We start from the raw sequence: 15,000 nt of genomic DNA, 5'->3' as shown, positions 1-15,000 counted from the left end.
TGTGTGTCACCATTTTTGCCAGAGACGGCTGAACAGATCTTTGTAAAACTTTCAGAAGTTCGTCAGTGAGTCGAGAAGAATGTTTTAAGCAGAAAATATTTTTTGAAAATTTTGAAAATAAAAGTTGGATTTTTGTTATTTTTCTAATTTTAAACTCTCCATAGTGCTTAAGCCTTTGTAACAAACTGAAAGGTAATATTAAATGATCCCCGACCCCATTCGTTAGTGGGTGTGGGGAAGTGTTTTCGGCCCACACAAAAAAAAATTGAAGAAAAAAAAAATCAAAATTTCATTCCTTCAAAATACCAACAGGATTAGAACAGCACCAGGCAACGCCAGGTAACCGTGCTGGCACCGGGAAACGCCGGGTGGTTCATGCTCCGTCACCCTGTGCGAGTTGTTCGTGCTCCATCACCCTGAGCAAGTGGTTCGAGCTCCGTCATCCTGAGTAAGTGGTTCATGCTCCGTCACGCTGAGCAAGTGGTTCGTGCTCCGTCATGCTGAGTAAGTGGTTCGTGCTCTATCATCCTGAGCGAGTGCTTCGCGCTCCATCATCCTGAGCGAGTGCTTTGTGCTCCATCATGCTCAGGTCAGGTCTGGGAGCATGCGCCATCTGGAGCAGCGCGTCGCTGCGTGCACTTTCCATCAATATTCCAGGGGCCTCCCTCTGGCCATCCCCCAGACAGATGCCTTGCCCATCCCCATGTCCTTGAGATGCTGATCAACATGCTGCAACCACGAGGCACATGGTCGGCCCATTGGACTCCTCCACTCACGAGACTCCCTCGCTGAGAGAATCTGGTGAGCAGGATCAGTGACAGGAAAACGAGACATGTCCATAGGTTCCGCAACTGACACTCACGGACTATGCAGGTAACAAATCTCATTTGAGTCTCTCTCAGCAACCGCTCGTTGGACACAAAGTGCGACCAGCGATAGCCAAGGATTCTCCGAAGAGACCTGGTACAAAAATAATTAAGTGTCCAGGTAACCATGCTGGTCAGAGTCCAAGTCTCGCATTCATAGACCAAGACTGGAAGCACCAAGGACCTGAAGACTCGGACTTTCGTCCTCCCGCACAGGTACCGGCAGCGCCACACCCCATTATCCAGTGAATCCATGACTCCCCAGGCCCGACCCAGACGTCTGTTGACCTCTGACTCACAGCCAGCAGAAGCATGACTATCACTGCCAAGGTAAGTGAATCTCTCCATGACCTCAACCCCCTCAACACAAACAGGCACAGACAGGATAGCAGCATCCAATATGTTATTGAAAGCATGTATCTTAGTTTTGACCCAGGAAACCCATAATCCCAGGGGCTCCGACTCCTTATTCAGCACCTTGAGGGCCCCCAAAAGGATATATAGAGTCTCTGCAAAAGTGACTGCATCATCTGCGAAATAAAGGTCAGAGATCTTGACATCCCCAAACGATGCAGCGCAGCTTGATCTCTCCGACATCCTCCCTAGAATACAGTCCATACAAGTGCTGAAAAGTGTGAGGGCCAGTACACACCCCTGATAAACTCCAGTAACAATTGGAAATATGTCAGAGATGGTACCACCATATATCACAGCACTCTCAGTTCCAGAGTCGAGTTTAGACATCAGATCGACCAGTTTTTGTGGCACCCCACGAAGACCGAGAATCCTCCAGAGGGCATCCCAATTCACTGAATCAAACGCTTTACAGACATCAACATAAGCTGCAAGCAGCCCCTGCCAAAACTCTCGTCTGCGTTCGGTGAAGACCCGAAAAGCAAGGATATGGTCAATCGTTGACCTCTTTGGTGTAAAGCCTGACTGCTCTGGACGCTGGTGCTCAAGCAGATGGTGGGGAACCCGATCAAGAATTATCGAAGCAAAGACCTTGCCCAGCACTGAGAGCAGTGTCACCCCTCGGTAGTTGTTGCAGTCATGGCGATCATTTCCCTTTCCAGAGAGGGACAACAAGGCTCTCTTCGAGTCAGTTTGGATGATGCCTGTGTTCCAGGCAGAGCACAGAACTGCATGCAATGGCACAAGTACAGCATTTCCACCAGCCTTGAGAAGTTCAGCATGGATGCCACAGATGCCTGGAGCTTTACCCATTTCAACCCGTTCAACGCAGCCTGTGTTTCCACAAGCGAAGGTGGACCACAGTTGATTGGAAGGTCAGCAACAGGGATTGCAACACCCCTCACGTCCAACTCGACAGCTGCTGGATCAGCCTCACAGCCTGGTACAACCGCTCAAAGTATTCGGCCCAGCGGGCCTTCATTTCGGACTCCTCCGTCAAGAGCCTACCACTCTCTGTTCTAACTGCAGTACACCGAGGGATGGGCTTGGATGAACGCAATGCGCAAATTACCCTGTAAGCAGGACGAGAATCACTTGACCACAGATGATGCTCTACCCCCCTCACAGATTCCTCGCACATAGGCCTCCTTGTCCACCCTTAGCGTGTTAAGGTTTTGACGGTGGCGGGATTCGCACCCTACTCTTGACAGCCAATTGTTGAAGATTCGGCGTCACTTAACAGCACCGCCGTCTCAGGGGTTATAACGCCGGCTGGTTCAGCACAGGCCTCGGGTCACGTGCCTCGGATCATGATACCAACGTACACCTGGGCCGTACCAGTTGGGAGAAATAGACCCCGGCTACAGACTGGATTTGTCAGAGACCGAGTGAAGTCTGCCAGTCCGTAGCCTGTTTGGTTTTATATACAAATCGAGCGGATTGTTCCTCAGCGTGGCACAAATGGATTCAAAGTGGCAACTTTCATATGAATCAAACAGATTTATTGGGGACACATCGGGGAAACAACACAAGCAAAGCATTCATGAACGTTATCATTCTTCTATAACCCGCTCTTAACTAGGGAACTACTGATATGGGTTTCGAAGGGAACCCTTGCGAGATAAACCTTAGGCCTGGACGACATGCAGACAACATGTACACAAGACATAGAGTACTTGGTGATGCCTCATGGACGAGGGGAAAGTGTCAAAGGCACGAATGCGACTCGTGAGAAGCCGATGTCAACGGATTCGAGTGCCCAAGCACGAGCACGCCGCGTGCCAAGATGGCACTCATACTCCTTCTCCCGGCACCGCTCGCGCATGCAGCCTCGGCGTGTCCAGCACCCGTAAGGTCTACGGCACAAGAGAGGAAGATCTATGGTGTGTTCCAGCTGGTTTCTCACAAGGTCAAGTATGCAAATCCAGGCCTGGCCTGTTCACCAGACTAGGCCAAATCGGGGTGTTGGGCATCTGCAGGCGGATCGATGGGATCACAAGACGTGTCGAGCCGTGCAGCGAGTAAGGGCAGTCCAAGGCTCCGTGACTGGACTCCGGATGAACCTGTCAATGACCTCATAAAGTCGATCGCCAACTCTCCTCATGCAGGTCCTCTTGCCTTTCGGGGCGGGCCTTTTCACGAAGCCGATCGCAGACTCACAAAGCCGTTCCCAGACCGACAAAGCAGCCAGTTCCTTTTACAGCAGATGGCAGACTCTCACAGCCGTCCCCAGACCTACAAAGCAGCCAGTTCCTTTTACAGCAGAGGGCAGACTCGACACCGGGCAGTTGCTCTCGAAGCAGATGGCAGACTCGAAACGGGGCAGTTGCTCTCGAAGGAGATGGCAGACTCGAAACAGGGCAGTTGCTCTCGAAGCAGATGGCAGACTCGACACGAGTCGTTTCTTCCTTGCCTTCCCGGGGCTAGCTCTTCTGGAACGCCTCCAGGGATATGTGATTGGTCCATCCCTCCAGTCCGCAGCCACTCTCCACCAATCAGCTGCCGACACGTCTCGCCGACCGACACTCTCAGAGCGCAGGGCGGGGCTAGTTAGAAGGGGGAAAGGAAAAAGAAGCAAGGCGCCTCTCGGTACACCACCACTGTACGAACACTGGACCGCCTGCTGCACCTCCCGACACACATGTAACGTCCGATTACCAAACAACCAGGCTAAACATGCATTTAATGGGGGATCTGGGCTAATCCTATATTTAATAACCCACTAAGGGCCCATTTCCGCAACAAGCGCACGTCCAGTTTTACGCCTCAGCTCCCTGAACAGCTCAGCTCTGTCATTCAGCCCGGCCCTGTGACTCTGTTCAATGGAATCCAGTACCCCTTGAGAGACAAAATTCTTCTTTGCCCTACGGTGAGTTCCAAGACATCCACCGGCAACATCAAGGACGGTGGTCTTGAAGGCACTCAACAACTCTTCAGGATCTCCATCATCCTGAGTGAGTGCTTTGTGCTCCGTTATCCTCAGCGTGTGGTTCCTGCTCCGTTATCCTGAGCGAGTGCTTCGTGCTCCATCATCCTGAATGAGTGGTTCATGCTACATCGCCTTCAGCGGGTGGTTCGTGCCATGTCATCCCGAGCAAGTGATTCTTGCTCGATCATCCTGAGCGAGTGCTTTGTGCTCCGTTATCCTCAGTGAGTGGTTCCTGCTCCGGTATCCTGAGCGAGTGCTTCGTCCTCCGTCATCCTGAGCAAGTGATTCATGCTCTGTCATCCTGAGCGAGTGCTTTGCACTCCGTCATCCTGAGCGAGTGCTTCATGCTCCATCATCCTGAGCGAGTGCTTTGTGCTCCGTTATCCTCAGTGAGTGGTTCCTGCTCCGGTATCCTGAGCGAGTGCTTCGTGCACAGTCATCCTCAGCAAGTGCTTCATGCTCCGTCATCCTGAGCGAGTGCTTCATGCTCCGTCATCCTGAGTGAGTGCTTCTTGCTGCGTCATCCTGAGCGAGTGCTTTGTGCTCCATCATCCTGAGCGAATGATTTGTGCTCCGTCATCCTGAGTGAGTGCTTCTTGCTCCGTCATCCTGAGTGAGTGCTTCATGCTCCGTCATCCTGAGCGAGTGATTTGTGCTCAGTCATCCTGAGTGAGTGCTTCTTGCTCTGTCACCCTGAATGAGTGGTTTCTCTGGACGTGGCCGGGCGATGCTTGTCCCTGGACAGCTTGGCTCCAGATGCATCAGGTCCAGACAGTATTTATGTCAGGACATCCGGGTAGTAGTTGTCTTGGGACGCGTCCGGGCGGTGTTTGTCTCCGGATACGTCCGGGCGGTGTTTGTCTCCAGATGCATCTGGGTGGTGTTTGTCTCCGGACGGGTCTTGGCGGTGTTTGTCTCCGGACGAGTCCGGGCGGTATTTTTGTCTGCATGGGAGTTTGTCTCTATACTTGCACAGACAAGAGTTTGTCTCCGGACGCGTCCACACGAGAGTTTGTCTTCGGATGTGTCCGAGCAGTGTTTGCGTCCAGACGACTTGGCTCCGGATGCGTCCGGCGGTGTTTATAGTGTGACCGGCAGAAAATGGATTTCAGACATTATTTTGTTTCCATCTTCACTGTTATTCAATGCAGAATCATTCTGATGAAAAAGTATGAATCATAATTATCCGTTCACCGCACATCTGCCTTCCTTTCTTCTTACCTCACACTGTCTTCCCTTCTCCCACCCCTCCTCGCTCCCCCACCACCCCTTTTCGCACCCCCACCCCTCCTCGGTCCCCCACCCCTCCTCGCGCCTCCATCCCTCCTCGCTTCTTCACCCCTCCTCGCCCCTCCACCCCTCCTCTTCTTTCTTCCCAGTCTCTCTCTCCCTCTTCCCCCTTCTTTTTCTCACTCCCCCCTTTAGTATTCCTGTTGCAAATCGACAGGTGGTATTTGCTAGTATTATTAAATATACGAGGTAAAAATTAATGATTGTAGTCCAGTTACCACCCAAATCCTTCCTATCCAGCTCCTGACTTTTGGACCACCATGTATATAATCAAGTGCTGGGCAAAGACATGAAAAGACATAAATGTACTTTTATGCAAATGACCAGGACATTTCATCTACTATGACAAATACATGGTGTGTAAGGATTTGAACTTGAACTCAATCACCAATGTGACAAACCAGTGACTCTCAGATGGGAACGCAACTGACCAACCCATCTACACCACAGAGGGGAACACTACTAGACAGCCCATCTACACCACAGATGGGAATGATACTAGACAACCAATACACACCACAGAGGGGAACACTACTAGACAGCCCATCTACACCACAGATGGGAACACTACTAGACAGCCCATCTACACCACAGATGGGAATGATACTAGACAGCCCATCTACACCACAGATGGGAATGATACTAGACAACCAATACACACCACAGAGGGGAACACTACTAGACAGCCCATCTACACCACAGATGGGAATGATACTAGACAGTCCATCTACACCACAGATGGGAATGATACTAGACAGCCCATCTACACCACAGATGGGAATGATACTAGACAACCAATACACACCACAGAGGGGAACACTACTAGACAGCCCATCTACACCACAGATGGGAATGATACTAGACAGCCCATCTACACCACAGATGGGAATGATACTAGACAGCCCATCTACACCACAGATGGGAATGATACTAGACAGCCAATACACACCACAGAGGGGAACACTACTAGACAGCCCATCTACACCACAGATGGGAATGATACTAGACAACCAATACACACCACAGAGGGGAACACTACTAGACAGCCCATCTACACCACAGATGGGAATGATACTAGACAACCAATACACACCACAGAGGGGAACACTACTAGACAGCCCATCTACACCACAGATGGGAATGATACTAGACAACCAATACATACCACAGAGGGGAACACTACTAGACAGCCCATCTACACCACAGATGGGAATGATACTAGACAACCAATACACACCACAGAGGGGAACACTACTAGACAGCCCATCTACACCACAGATGGGAATGATACTAGACAGCCCATCTACACCACAGATGGGAATGATACTAGACAACCAATACACACCACAGAGGGGAACACTACTAGACAGCCCATCTACACCACAGATGGGAATGATACTAGACAACCAATACATACCACAGATGGGAACGCTAATAGACAGCCCATCTACACCACAGATGGGAACACTACTAGACAGCCCATCTACACCACAGATGGGAATGATACTAGACAGCCCATCTACACCACAGATGGGAATGATACTAGACAGCCCATCTACACCACAGATGGGAATGATACTAGACAACCAATACACACCACAGAGGGGAACACTACTAGACAGCCCATCTACACCACAGATGGGAACACTACTAGACAGCCCATCTACACCACAGATGGGAACACTACTAGACAGCCCATCTACACCACAGATGGGAATGATACTAGACAACCAATACATACCACAGAGGGGAACACTACTAGACAGCCCATCTTCGCCACAGATGGGAACACGACGAGATAACCCATCTATGCCAAAGCGGTTGCTGCTTTAATTGCATGCATCCCCCACTTACCCCTCAACCCCCACCACCCAGTGTAAAAATATGGTGGAACAGCCTGAGTTTCAAAAGCCAGCTGTGAGATAAGACAGGTAGAGATCCAAATGAAATGCACTCACCCTGATGCGCCTCATTGCAGCCACAATCTCCACTCGGCTGTTGGGACGTGGGACATCCAAGCTGCCAATGTACTGCAACATATGGAAGGTAAAAAGGTAAGGATTAAAGGTAAAGAGATCGAATTAGACAAAAGATGGAGGTGAACCAAGAGTGCCAGGACTGTATGCGGTTAAGGTCAGGGACAAATGAAGTTCACTGATAGATGGTGGTTACCTTGTAGGATTAAGCGAGTGGGTGACGGAAGCGGTTACCTTGGTAATCTGGAATATATTTGCAATACAGCTGTTTGCTCCAACAATGTACTCAACGTAGGCCGACCACCACCATTACTCATCTAATCCCAACGTCTTAACTTCAACTCCAAAACACTAATTTAAACATCTTAATGAACGTCATCACTGTGTTGTGCTTTTCCAAACTCCCAGTCCTTTCAGTTGATGTGTTCAGGTAAATGGCAATTTACTGCGATGATGGACATCTCCCCAATCGTCAACAACGGTGTCATATCAGAATCGGTACTCGGACTCACGTCACGTGCTTCTTTTATTGTCCTCGTTTCAGCGTTCCCTCACAACATGTCATGTTAAAAGGTTAGTTACAGCCTTACAGGTATGCCAACTCATTTACAGGTATGCCAACTCATTTACAGGTATGCCAACTCATTTACAGGTATGCCAACTCACCTTAGCTTGAAAACAAACTCCATGCTGAAAAGCTTCATCATTGTGGAGAGGAACCTTGATGTCCTTCTCGTCATGATCAACCAGATTGTATTTGTTACGTGTCGGCATCTTGGGCTTCTTGTGGTGGTCGTTTTTATTTTCAAGGATGATCTATCAACTGTACCTTCTACCTCATTAAACTCCCTCTCCACGCCTGGCTATATCGATCTACCTACCTTCCTCACTCTCCTCATCTCAACCACGTTCCCTCTCTTACACCACCTCAACTACGGCCTCTCGGCTTTTTACACCTCCTTAAACTCACCCCTTCAATCACCCTGATTTATACCTCCACGATCGTGTACATCACAAACATCCCTTCATGATGATCTCTGTCACCTCCTCAATCGCTCTCTTTTACACCTTCACAACTATCCTGCACGTCTCCACTCCACCTCCTCAACCACCCACCCCTCCTGTCGATCTCTCCACCTCCTCAAAACTGGCTCTCAACACCTCAATCGTGTAGCACCACCTCCTCAAAACTGGCTCTCAACACCTCAATCGTGTAGCACCACCTCCTCTGCTTCTCTACCTACTCAACCCCCTCTGTCTCTTCAACCTCCCCAGGTTACACCTTCTCTACCTCTCTTTTTCCGCCTCCTGAACCCCTTATCACCCTCACCTTAGTCCTCTCACGTTTGATCTTCTGTCCTCAGCTTCTCCTTCGAATATGTCCGGTTTCATCAGAAACAATGCGCTCTTTGTTCCCTTTCGTCGCCTTTTCCCGCCATCCTGCGCTTTTACCCTCGAACACTCAACGCTCGTCCATGGAAATACACAAGAAGGGAGCAAGATGGATTCAACTTGTCCTTTCACCGTTGTTTATGATGCGCATGCTATTCCTCCATCATGATCACTCGATGTTCCCTCCCCTCACCACCTTCCATTATCATGGGTTTTGGGTACCTCGCCCTCCCTCTTAGCTACGCCCCTCTCCCACTCTTTACCACACCCCTCTCCCACCCTTAACTACACACCACTTTCCCACCCTTAACCACACACCACTCCCCACCCTTAACCACACCCCTACCATCCTCATCTCCATCTTTCTAAATCCCTCTCTCTCGTCCTCTCTTTAACCGTCCTAATCTATTTCTTCTTTCTCCTCATTCGATCGTTTTAAGCAAAATCTTCTTTTAATCAGATTTTTATCCAAAATCCTCTTTTTAACAAAAAAAAGATCTTTTTTTTGTTTCTGTTAAGCCAGTCATCCTACAAGCTAGCATTCAAGTTAAAGTTCACAAGGTATTTATCACAGCTTGCAAGGGAAAGATAAATGGCTTCCCTGGAAGCATTCCAGATTCATGGTTTGTAGGCATAGCTCGTTCTCGTTCAATCCGAGTCCGCTCGGGAGGCTTCATCGGCAAGCAGCGGCTGAACAGTTGCTTTAGCGTAATAAATGCTCCATTTCCAACTGACCATGTGAAACCCAAATATCATTGAAGTCGTAATGATTTTTCAATGAATAAAACGTGCGATTCGCTTTGAAACTAACGAGTGCGTGAGAAGGATCTGCTACCTATGTAACGCCTTACAGCCAAACTTCATCTTTGTACAGATGGTGGTCTCACCACCAACCAACCCACAATCACTCCACTATGAATCCCACCACCATTGGCCCCCTCCAACCTCACAAACACCAGCCTCCTCAACTGACATCACCCTCCCATTCTCCTGTTGCACTTTGTGATGAAGAAGACTCATCAACGCTCCATTGCAACCAAACATTACCTTCATGCAGACCGTGGCCCAATCTTGAGGCAATTAAAACGTGACCCAACTGGGGCAGTTTCGATAAAACTTCAGAAATCCCATCGTCGATGATGATATTGTACAAAATCAGAAGATAGCACGACTTGAGTATGAACGAACAACACTGCAAGGGGAAAAAAAACCCGCAAAGTATTAAATCTTTATTACGACTCAGCCCAGAAACGATAACAGAAGAATCCCAAGTTATAATAATCAGCATTTTGGAAATCCAATTCTTGTTTCGCAAAAGTATCGAGCATTTCCTATTAGGCTGACATTTGTATCAACTGGTGATCCCAAATGTTTTTATTCTACCTTTTTGATCCGATTGAACCGATCAGTCTTTAATGTCCCAGCGCGTAATGCAACAATGCCGAATCCGAATTCATTCAAAAATTCCACGTTTTACACCGAGCACATTTCCCAGCCAGGTATAATGGCAAACCCCTCACAGCTACTTATACACTGCACAAAAAAGAAACAAAAAAAAAAGAGCAACAAATCATTTTCTATAATCTTGGCACATCTGACTTGAAACTCAGAAATTACTCTTGACAATGTGAAAAAGTGTCCAAATGAACAAATGTCTGCAAACTGCTGTTGTTAAAGAAGCAAAACTTATTTTTTGGAATCAATTTTAAGAATGAACGTTCATATTCTGAAGCATATTGTACAAACGACGAAGTACGACGACGATGACAACTTGCTCGATGTTCACACGTCGGGGGCAGGTTTCTTTTGGAGTTACAAAACACCATTCATTTCAAGCTCTGCTTTCCAACATATTTCAATTTCAGCAAAAAACCAATATTATTTAGTAACTTAAACAATTATTCTTAAAAGGTAAGAGACAAATTTGTGTCCAATGATTGGTTGGCAGGATAGCTTGTACACACACACACACGCGCACAGCGCTGAGCAGTCTCGTCTTGGTTTGAATCCTGACCGAGCTATCAACTGTCATCTCGGTGTTTCATGCAGGGCCAGGCATCAACGTGTGTGCCGTCCATTCAATGGACGTCAAGCCAGGTGTTTTGTGTGCCGACATTAGGTGTTGCTTGTCAAAGATCCAACGGTGTCCTTTGTGAAAAGTAGGCGAGCTATTGCCGGCACCTTGGACAAATTACAAATTTCTGTTCAAATCACTTCAGTCGAACATCAGGCTTCGCGAGCTGGTTCATGGAAGACTTGGGGCCAAAAAGGTACCCAGCCCCCTGCCACCCCACACCTCCATCCAACAACACAGGCAACTCATCCAATTTGAAAACCACATGGCTGCAATCAGAGATCACTGATGGTTAGGAAACACCTTCAATACTTCTTCTTCCATATGCAGCACATTACTGGGATTAGCATCACTTGCTGGGGGTGCACCTGTGCCGCTGATCCAGTGCCCCCTGCACTTCAGAACAAGAATTTAGCCAGGGAGCCAGCGATAGCTCTCCTACTCTTCACAAAGGATGCTGTGGGATCTTTAACGTCGAAATAATGGCGGCAGACGGGACGCCCGGTTTAACGTCTCTCTGAGGGACGGTACACGCATTGATGAATCACCCCGGCTGTGAGACATCAAGAATGGCAGCTTGCATCTGGGTCGGGATTCAAACCCAGGCGAGACAGCTCAGAGCTGAGTGTACAAGATCACATAACTTATCTCCTTATACTTGTTTGTGAAGAAATCAACCACAGTTATTAATTGATTTAAAAGGAAAAAAAAAAAAAACCATCACACAGTAAGAATATAGAAAGCTCATTATCTCTCGGTTGTTGTGAGCAGTGTATTAAACAAGAGGCTTGGCTTAATACAAAAATAATCCAAACAAGAAAAAATAAATAAAAAGGGAAAAAAATCAAAATTGTCCTCAGAATTAGTCTTCTTCCCCCACAACCCAAAAACAACAACCACTGTGCATATTCAAATTTCACATGACATCACATTTCCCCATCCTTATGCAGGGGGTCAGGAGCTTGCTGCAGCTTTGACCTGTGCCTTCTTTAGCTCTTGGTGGAGACGTGTAAGGCTCTCTCTCTGCTGTTCAGATTGCTTCTGAAAGTCAGTCAACTGGATTTCACATCGCTTCCTGGGAGACGGTGTGTGAGGAAGTTCCACAAAGAGAGAAAAACAGAAAATCACACTTTACTTACAAACGACTACACAGGTTTACCTGTGCAAACACCAACATATATACATATATATATACACACACACACGAGGTGTGTTCAAAAAGTATCCAACCTTAATTTTTCGTGCACAAACAAATTAAGCGAGGGAGCGCGTGGTTTGGTGCACGCATGTAGGCGATCCTAATCCGTATGCGTGAATATTTTCCCGCCCGCAGAAGCTGTCAGTCGCCGACAGACCGCCGATGAGTGAGGAAGTGTGAGTGAGCGCCGTCGGATTTTCGTTTTTGACAAAATGACGGAAAAACTTGAACAACGCTACTGCATCAAATTTTGTGTCAAGCTTGGCGATTCCCAAGTGGAAACGATCCGCAAGATTCAACAGGCCTTCGGGAACGAAGCAATGGGCACCACACAGATAAAAGAGTGGTACAACCGCTTCAAAGATGGTCGCACATCAGTGGAAAGTGGAGCACGTTCTGGTAGGCCCTCAACACCCTGAAATGAGATCGTCATTGACCAAGTGAGGACCCTGCTGATGCAGGATCGTCGAATCACGATCAGAGAACTTGCAGACGAGGCGGGCGTCAGCATTGGATCCGTTCATTCCATTGTGACTGAGGATTTGGGCTTAAGGAGAATCTCAGCGAAGTTCGTGCCAAAGCTGATAACGATCGAGCAGAAGCAACTCCGTTTGGAGATCGCACAGGACATGCTGGAGACTGTGAACAGCGATCCCAACTTCTTCAACACAGTGATCACTGGCGATGGTTCAGTGATCCGTCATTTTGTCAAAAACGAAAATCCGACGGCGCTCACTTACACTTCCTCACTCATCGACGGTCTGTCGGCGACTGACAGCTTCTGCGGGCGGGAAAATATTCACGCATACGGATTAGGATCGCCCACATACGTGCACCAAACCACGCCTCCCGAGCTTCATTTGTTTACGCACGAAAAATGAAGGTTGGATACTTTTTGAACACACCTCGTATATATATTCTGTACTTCTCAAGTTTTACAAGGAATTCCGTGTGTGTGTGTGCGTGCGTGCGTGCGTGCGTGCGTGCGTGCGTGCGTGCGTGCGTGCGCGCGTGCGTGTGTGTGTGTGTGTGTGTGCGTGTATATAATCACGATTTGTGTTATCAAGAGGAACCCGGATAGGTAAAGATGGAGCTATCGCGAGGAACCTGAATCGGTAAAGATGGAGCAATCAGGAGGAACCCGGATAGGTAAAGATGGAGCTATCACGAGGAACCTGAATCGGTGAAGATGGAGCAATCAGGAGGAACCCGAATGGGGAAAAGTGGAGTCATCAAGAGGAACCAGAAGAGGTAAAGATGGAGTCATCAGGAGGCACCCGAATATGTAAAGGTGGGGTCTTCAGGAGGAACCCGAATAGGTAAGGGTGGGGTCTTCAGGAGGAACCCGAATAGGTAAGGGTGGAGTCATCAGGCAGAACCAGAAAAGGTAAAGATGGAGTCATCAGGAGGCACCCGAATATGTAAAGGTGGGGTCTTCAGGAGGAACCCGAATAGGTAAGGGTGGAGTCATCAGGCAGAACCAGAAAAGGTAAAGATGGAGTCATCAGGAGGAACCCGAATAGATAAGGATGGAGCAATCAGGAGGAACCCCAATAGGCAAAGATGGAGTCATCAGGAGGCACCCGAATATGTAAAGGTGGGGTCTTCAGGAGGAACCCGAATAGGTAAGGGTGGAGTCATCAGGCAGAACCAGAAAAGGTAAAGATGGAGTCATCAGGAGGCACCCGAATATGTAAAGGTGGGGTCTTCAGGAGGAACCCGAATAGGTAAAGGTGGGGTCTTCAGGAGGAACCCGAATAGGTAAGGGTGGAGTCATCAGGCAGAACCAGAAAAGGTAAAGATGGAGTCATCAGGAGGCACCCGAATATGTAAAGGTGGGGTCTTCAGGAGGAACCCGAATAGGTAAGGGTGGAGTCATCAGGCAGAACCAGAAAAGGTAAAGATGGAGTCATCAGGAGGAACCCGAATAGATAAGGATGGAGCAATCAGGAGGAACCCCAATAGGCAAAGATGGAGTCACCAGGAGTAACCCAAATCGGTAAATATGGATTCATCAGGGAGAACCTGGATTGCATTCGGGTTTCGGCTGCGACTCCTCTACCCTCAATCCCATTCAGGTGCAGCCAAGTGAGCCTTACAGAATTATTTTGAAGGAGTTCACCTCTCCCTAGACACGTGGATGTAATCATAAGCAAATGCCCCCCTCCTATTATTAATCAACACAGGCAGGTAATGATTGTTTTTTGCCAGGAAAAGATGATCTGAAGCAAACACATCTGCAGAAGACCAAATGCATAATCCTTTGTCATGTCCCATAAGTTTGGTGTTTAAAAAAGAAATAAAAAACCAGTCTGTGTTTGATTAGCTTGAACTTTTCATGAGCCGGATGGCCAGGCCAGGACTGGAGCTGGTTGGGACAGGAATTTGGAATTTTTCCAGGGTGCCGGTGAGGATCATCAACTCTAGAAAAGACAGCGATATATTTAAGGTCCATCCTCAACTCCCACCCTTTACACTATATTTAATGTAAATCAGCCAATGCTGGAAGACAGCTTCCCAACTTAATATCCCAATCCAAAAGACAGCACACCAGAGTGCCTGTTTAGGGTAGGATCAGGAATCACCCTCATCTATCGGCTGTTCAAAGGCAAGGTGCACCACCCTCTGGGTTATCTGGAGGGGGAGGGGGGGGATGACCGATGAGCAGGAAGGACGATGGACGCCAACACCAACGCATGCACGCATACATGCACACAATTTTCATGGGACTTACTTCTCAGCAGTTATGTACTCCAATCGCTTCCCAACTGTTGACTTCGCTTCTTCCAGGTCCTGCTTAACTAGCACTGGACCCACCAACTTGTAAACTGTATTGGTCTCATCCAACAGGTCCAGTTCCT

The 15,000-nt window shown here is 48.2% G+C and overlaps 2 protein-coding genes across 9 annotated transcripts in view; both read right to left on the bottom strand.

Annotated features, from left to right (window-relative positions):
• Positions 1-9,120, bottom strand: part of NOS1AP (nitric oxide synthase 1 adaptor protein) — a 69,974-nt gene extending 60,854 nt beyond the window's left edge. For 3 of the 8 annotated variants that reach the window (XM_085855672.1, XM_085855673.1, XM_085855671.1), the window contains exons 1-2: positions 8,142-9,117; positions 7,458-7,529 (exon numbers count right to left, since the gene is read on the bottom strand). In XM_085855672.1, the coding sequence (XP_085711798.1) occupies positions 7,458-7,529; positions 8,142-8,249 (180 nt within the window). In that variant the 5' untranslated portion in view covers positions 8,250-9,117. Of the gene's footprint in view, positions 1-7,457; positions 7,530-8,141 lie in introns of all 8 variants that reach the window. The other 5 variants (XM_085855670.1, XM_085855674.1, XM_085855668.1 and 2 more) reach the window with 4 other exon arrangements.
• Positions 9,121-10,081: 961 nt separating this feature from the next.
• The window catches only part of PFDN6 (prefoldin subunit 6), an 11,393-nt gene continuing 6,474 nt past the window's right edge, over positions 10,082-15,000 (bottom strand). Inside the window, exons 3-4 of the mRNA XM_085855692.1 lie at positions 14,874-14,998; positions 10,082-12,016 (exon numbers count right to left, since the gene is read on the bottom strand). Coding sequence (XP_085711818.1) covers positions 11,896-12,016; positions 14,874-14,998 — 246 coding nt within the window. The 3' untranslated portion in view covers positions 10,082-11,895. The remainder of the gene's footprint in view (positions 12,017-14,873; positions 14,999-15,000) is intronic.

Source organism: Eptatretus burgeri, chromosome 14, assembly GCF_056783735.1.
Source record: "Eptatretus burgeri isolate ZD-2024b chromosome 14, Ebu_testis_v1, whole genome shotgun sequence".
NCBI lineage: Eukaryota > Metazoa > Chordata > Myxini > Myxiniformes > Myxinidae > Eptatretus > Eptatretus burgeri.
This window is presented reverse-complemented; position numbering and strand designations above follow the sequence as displayed.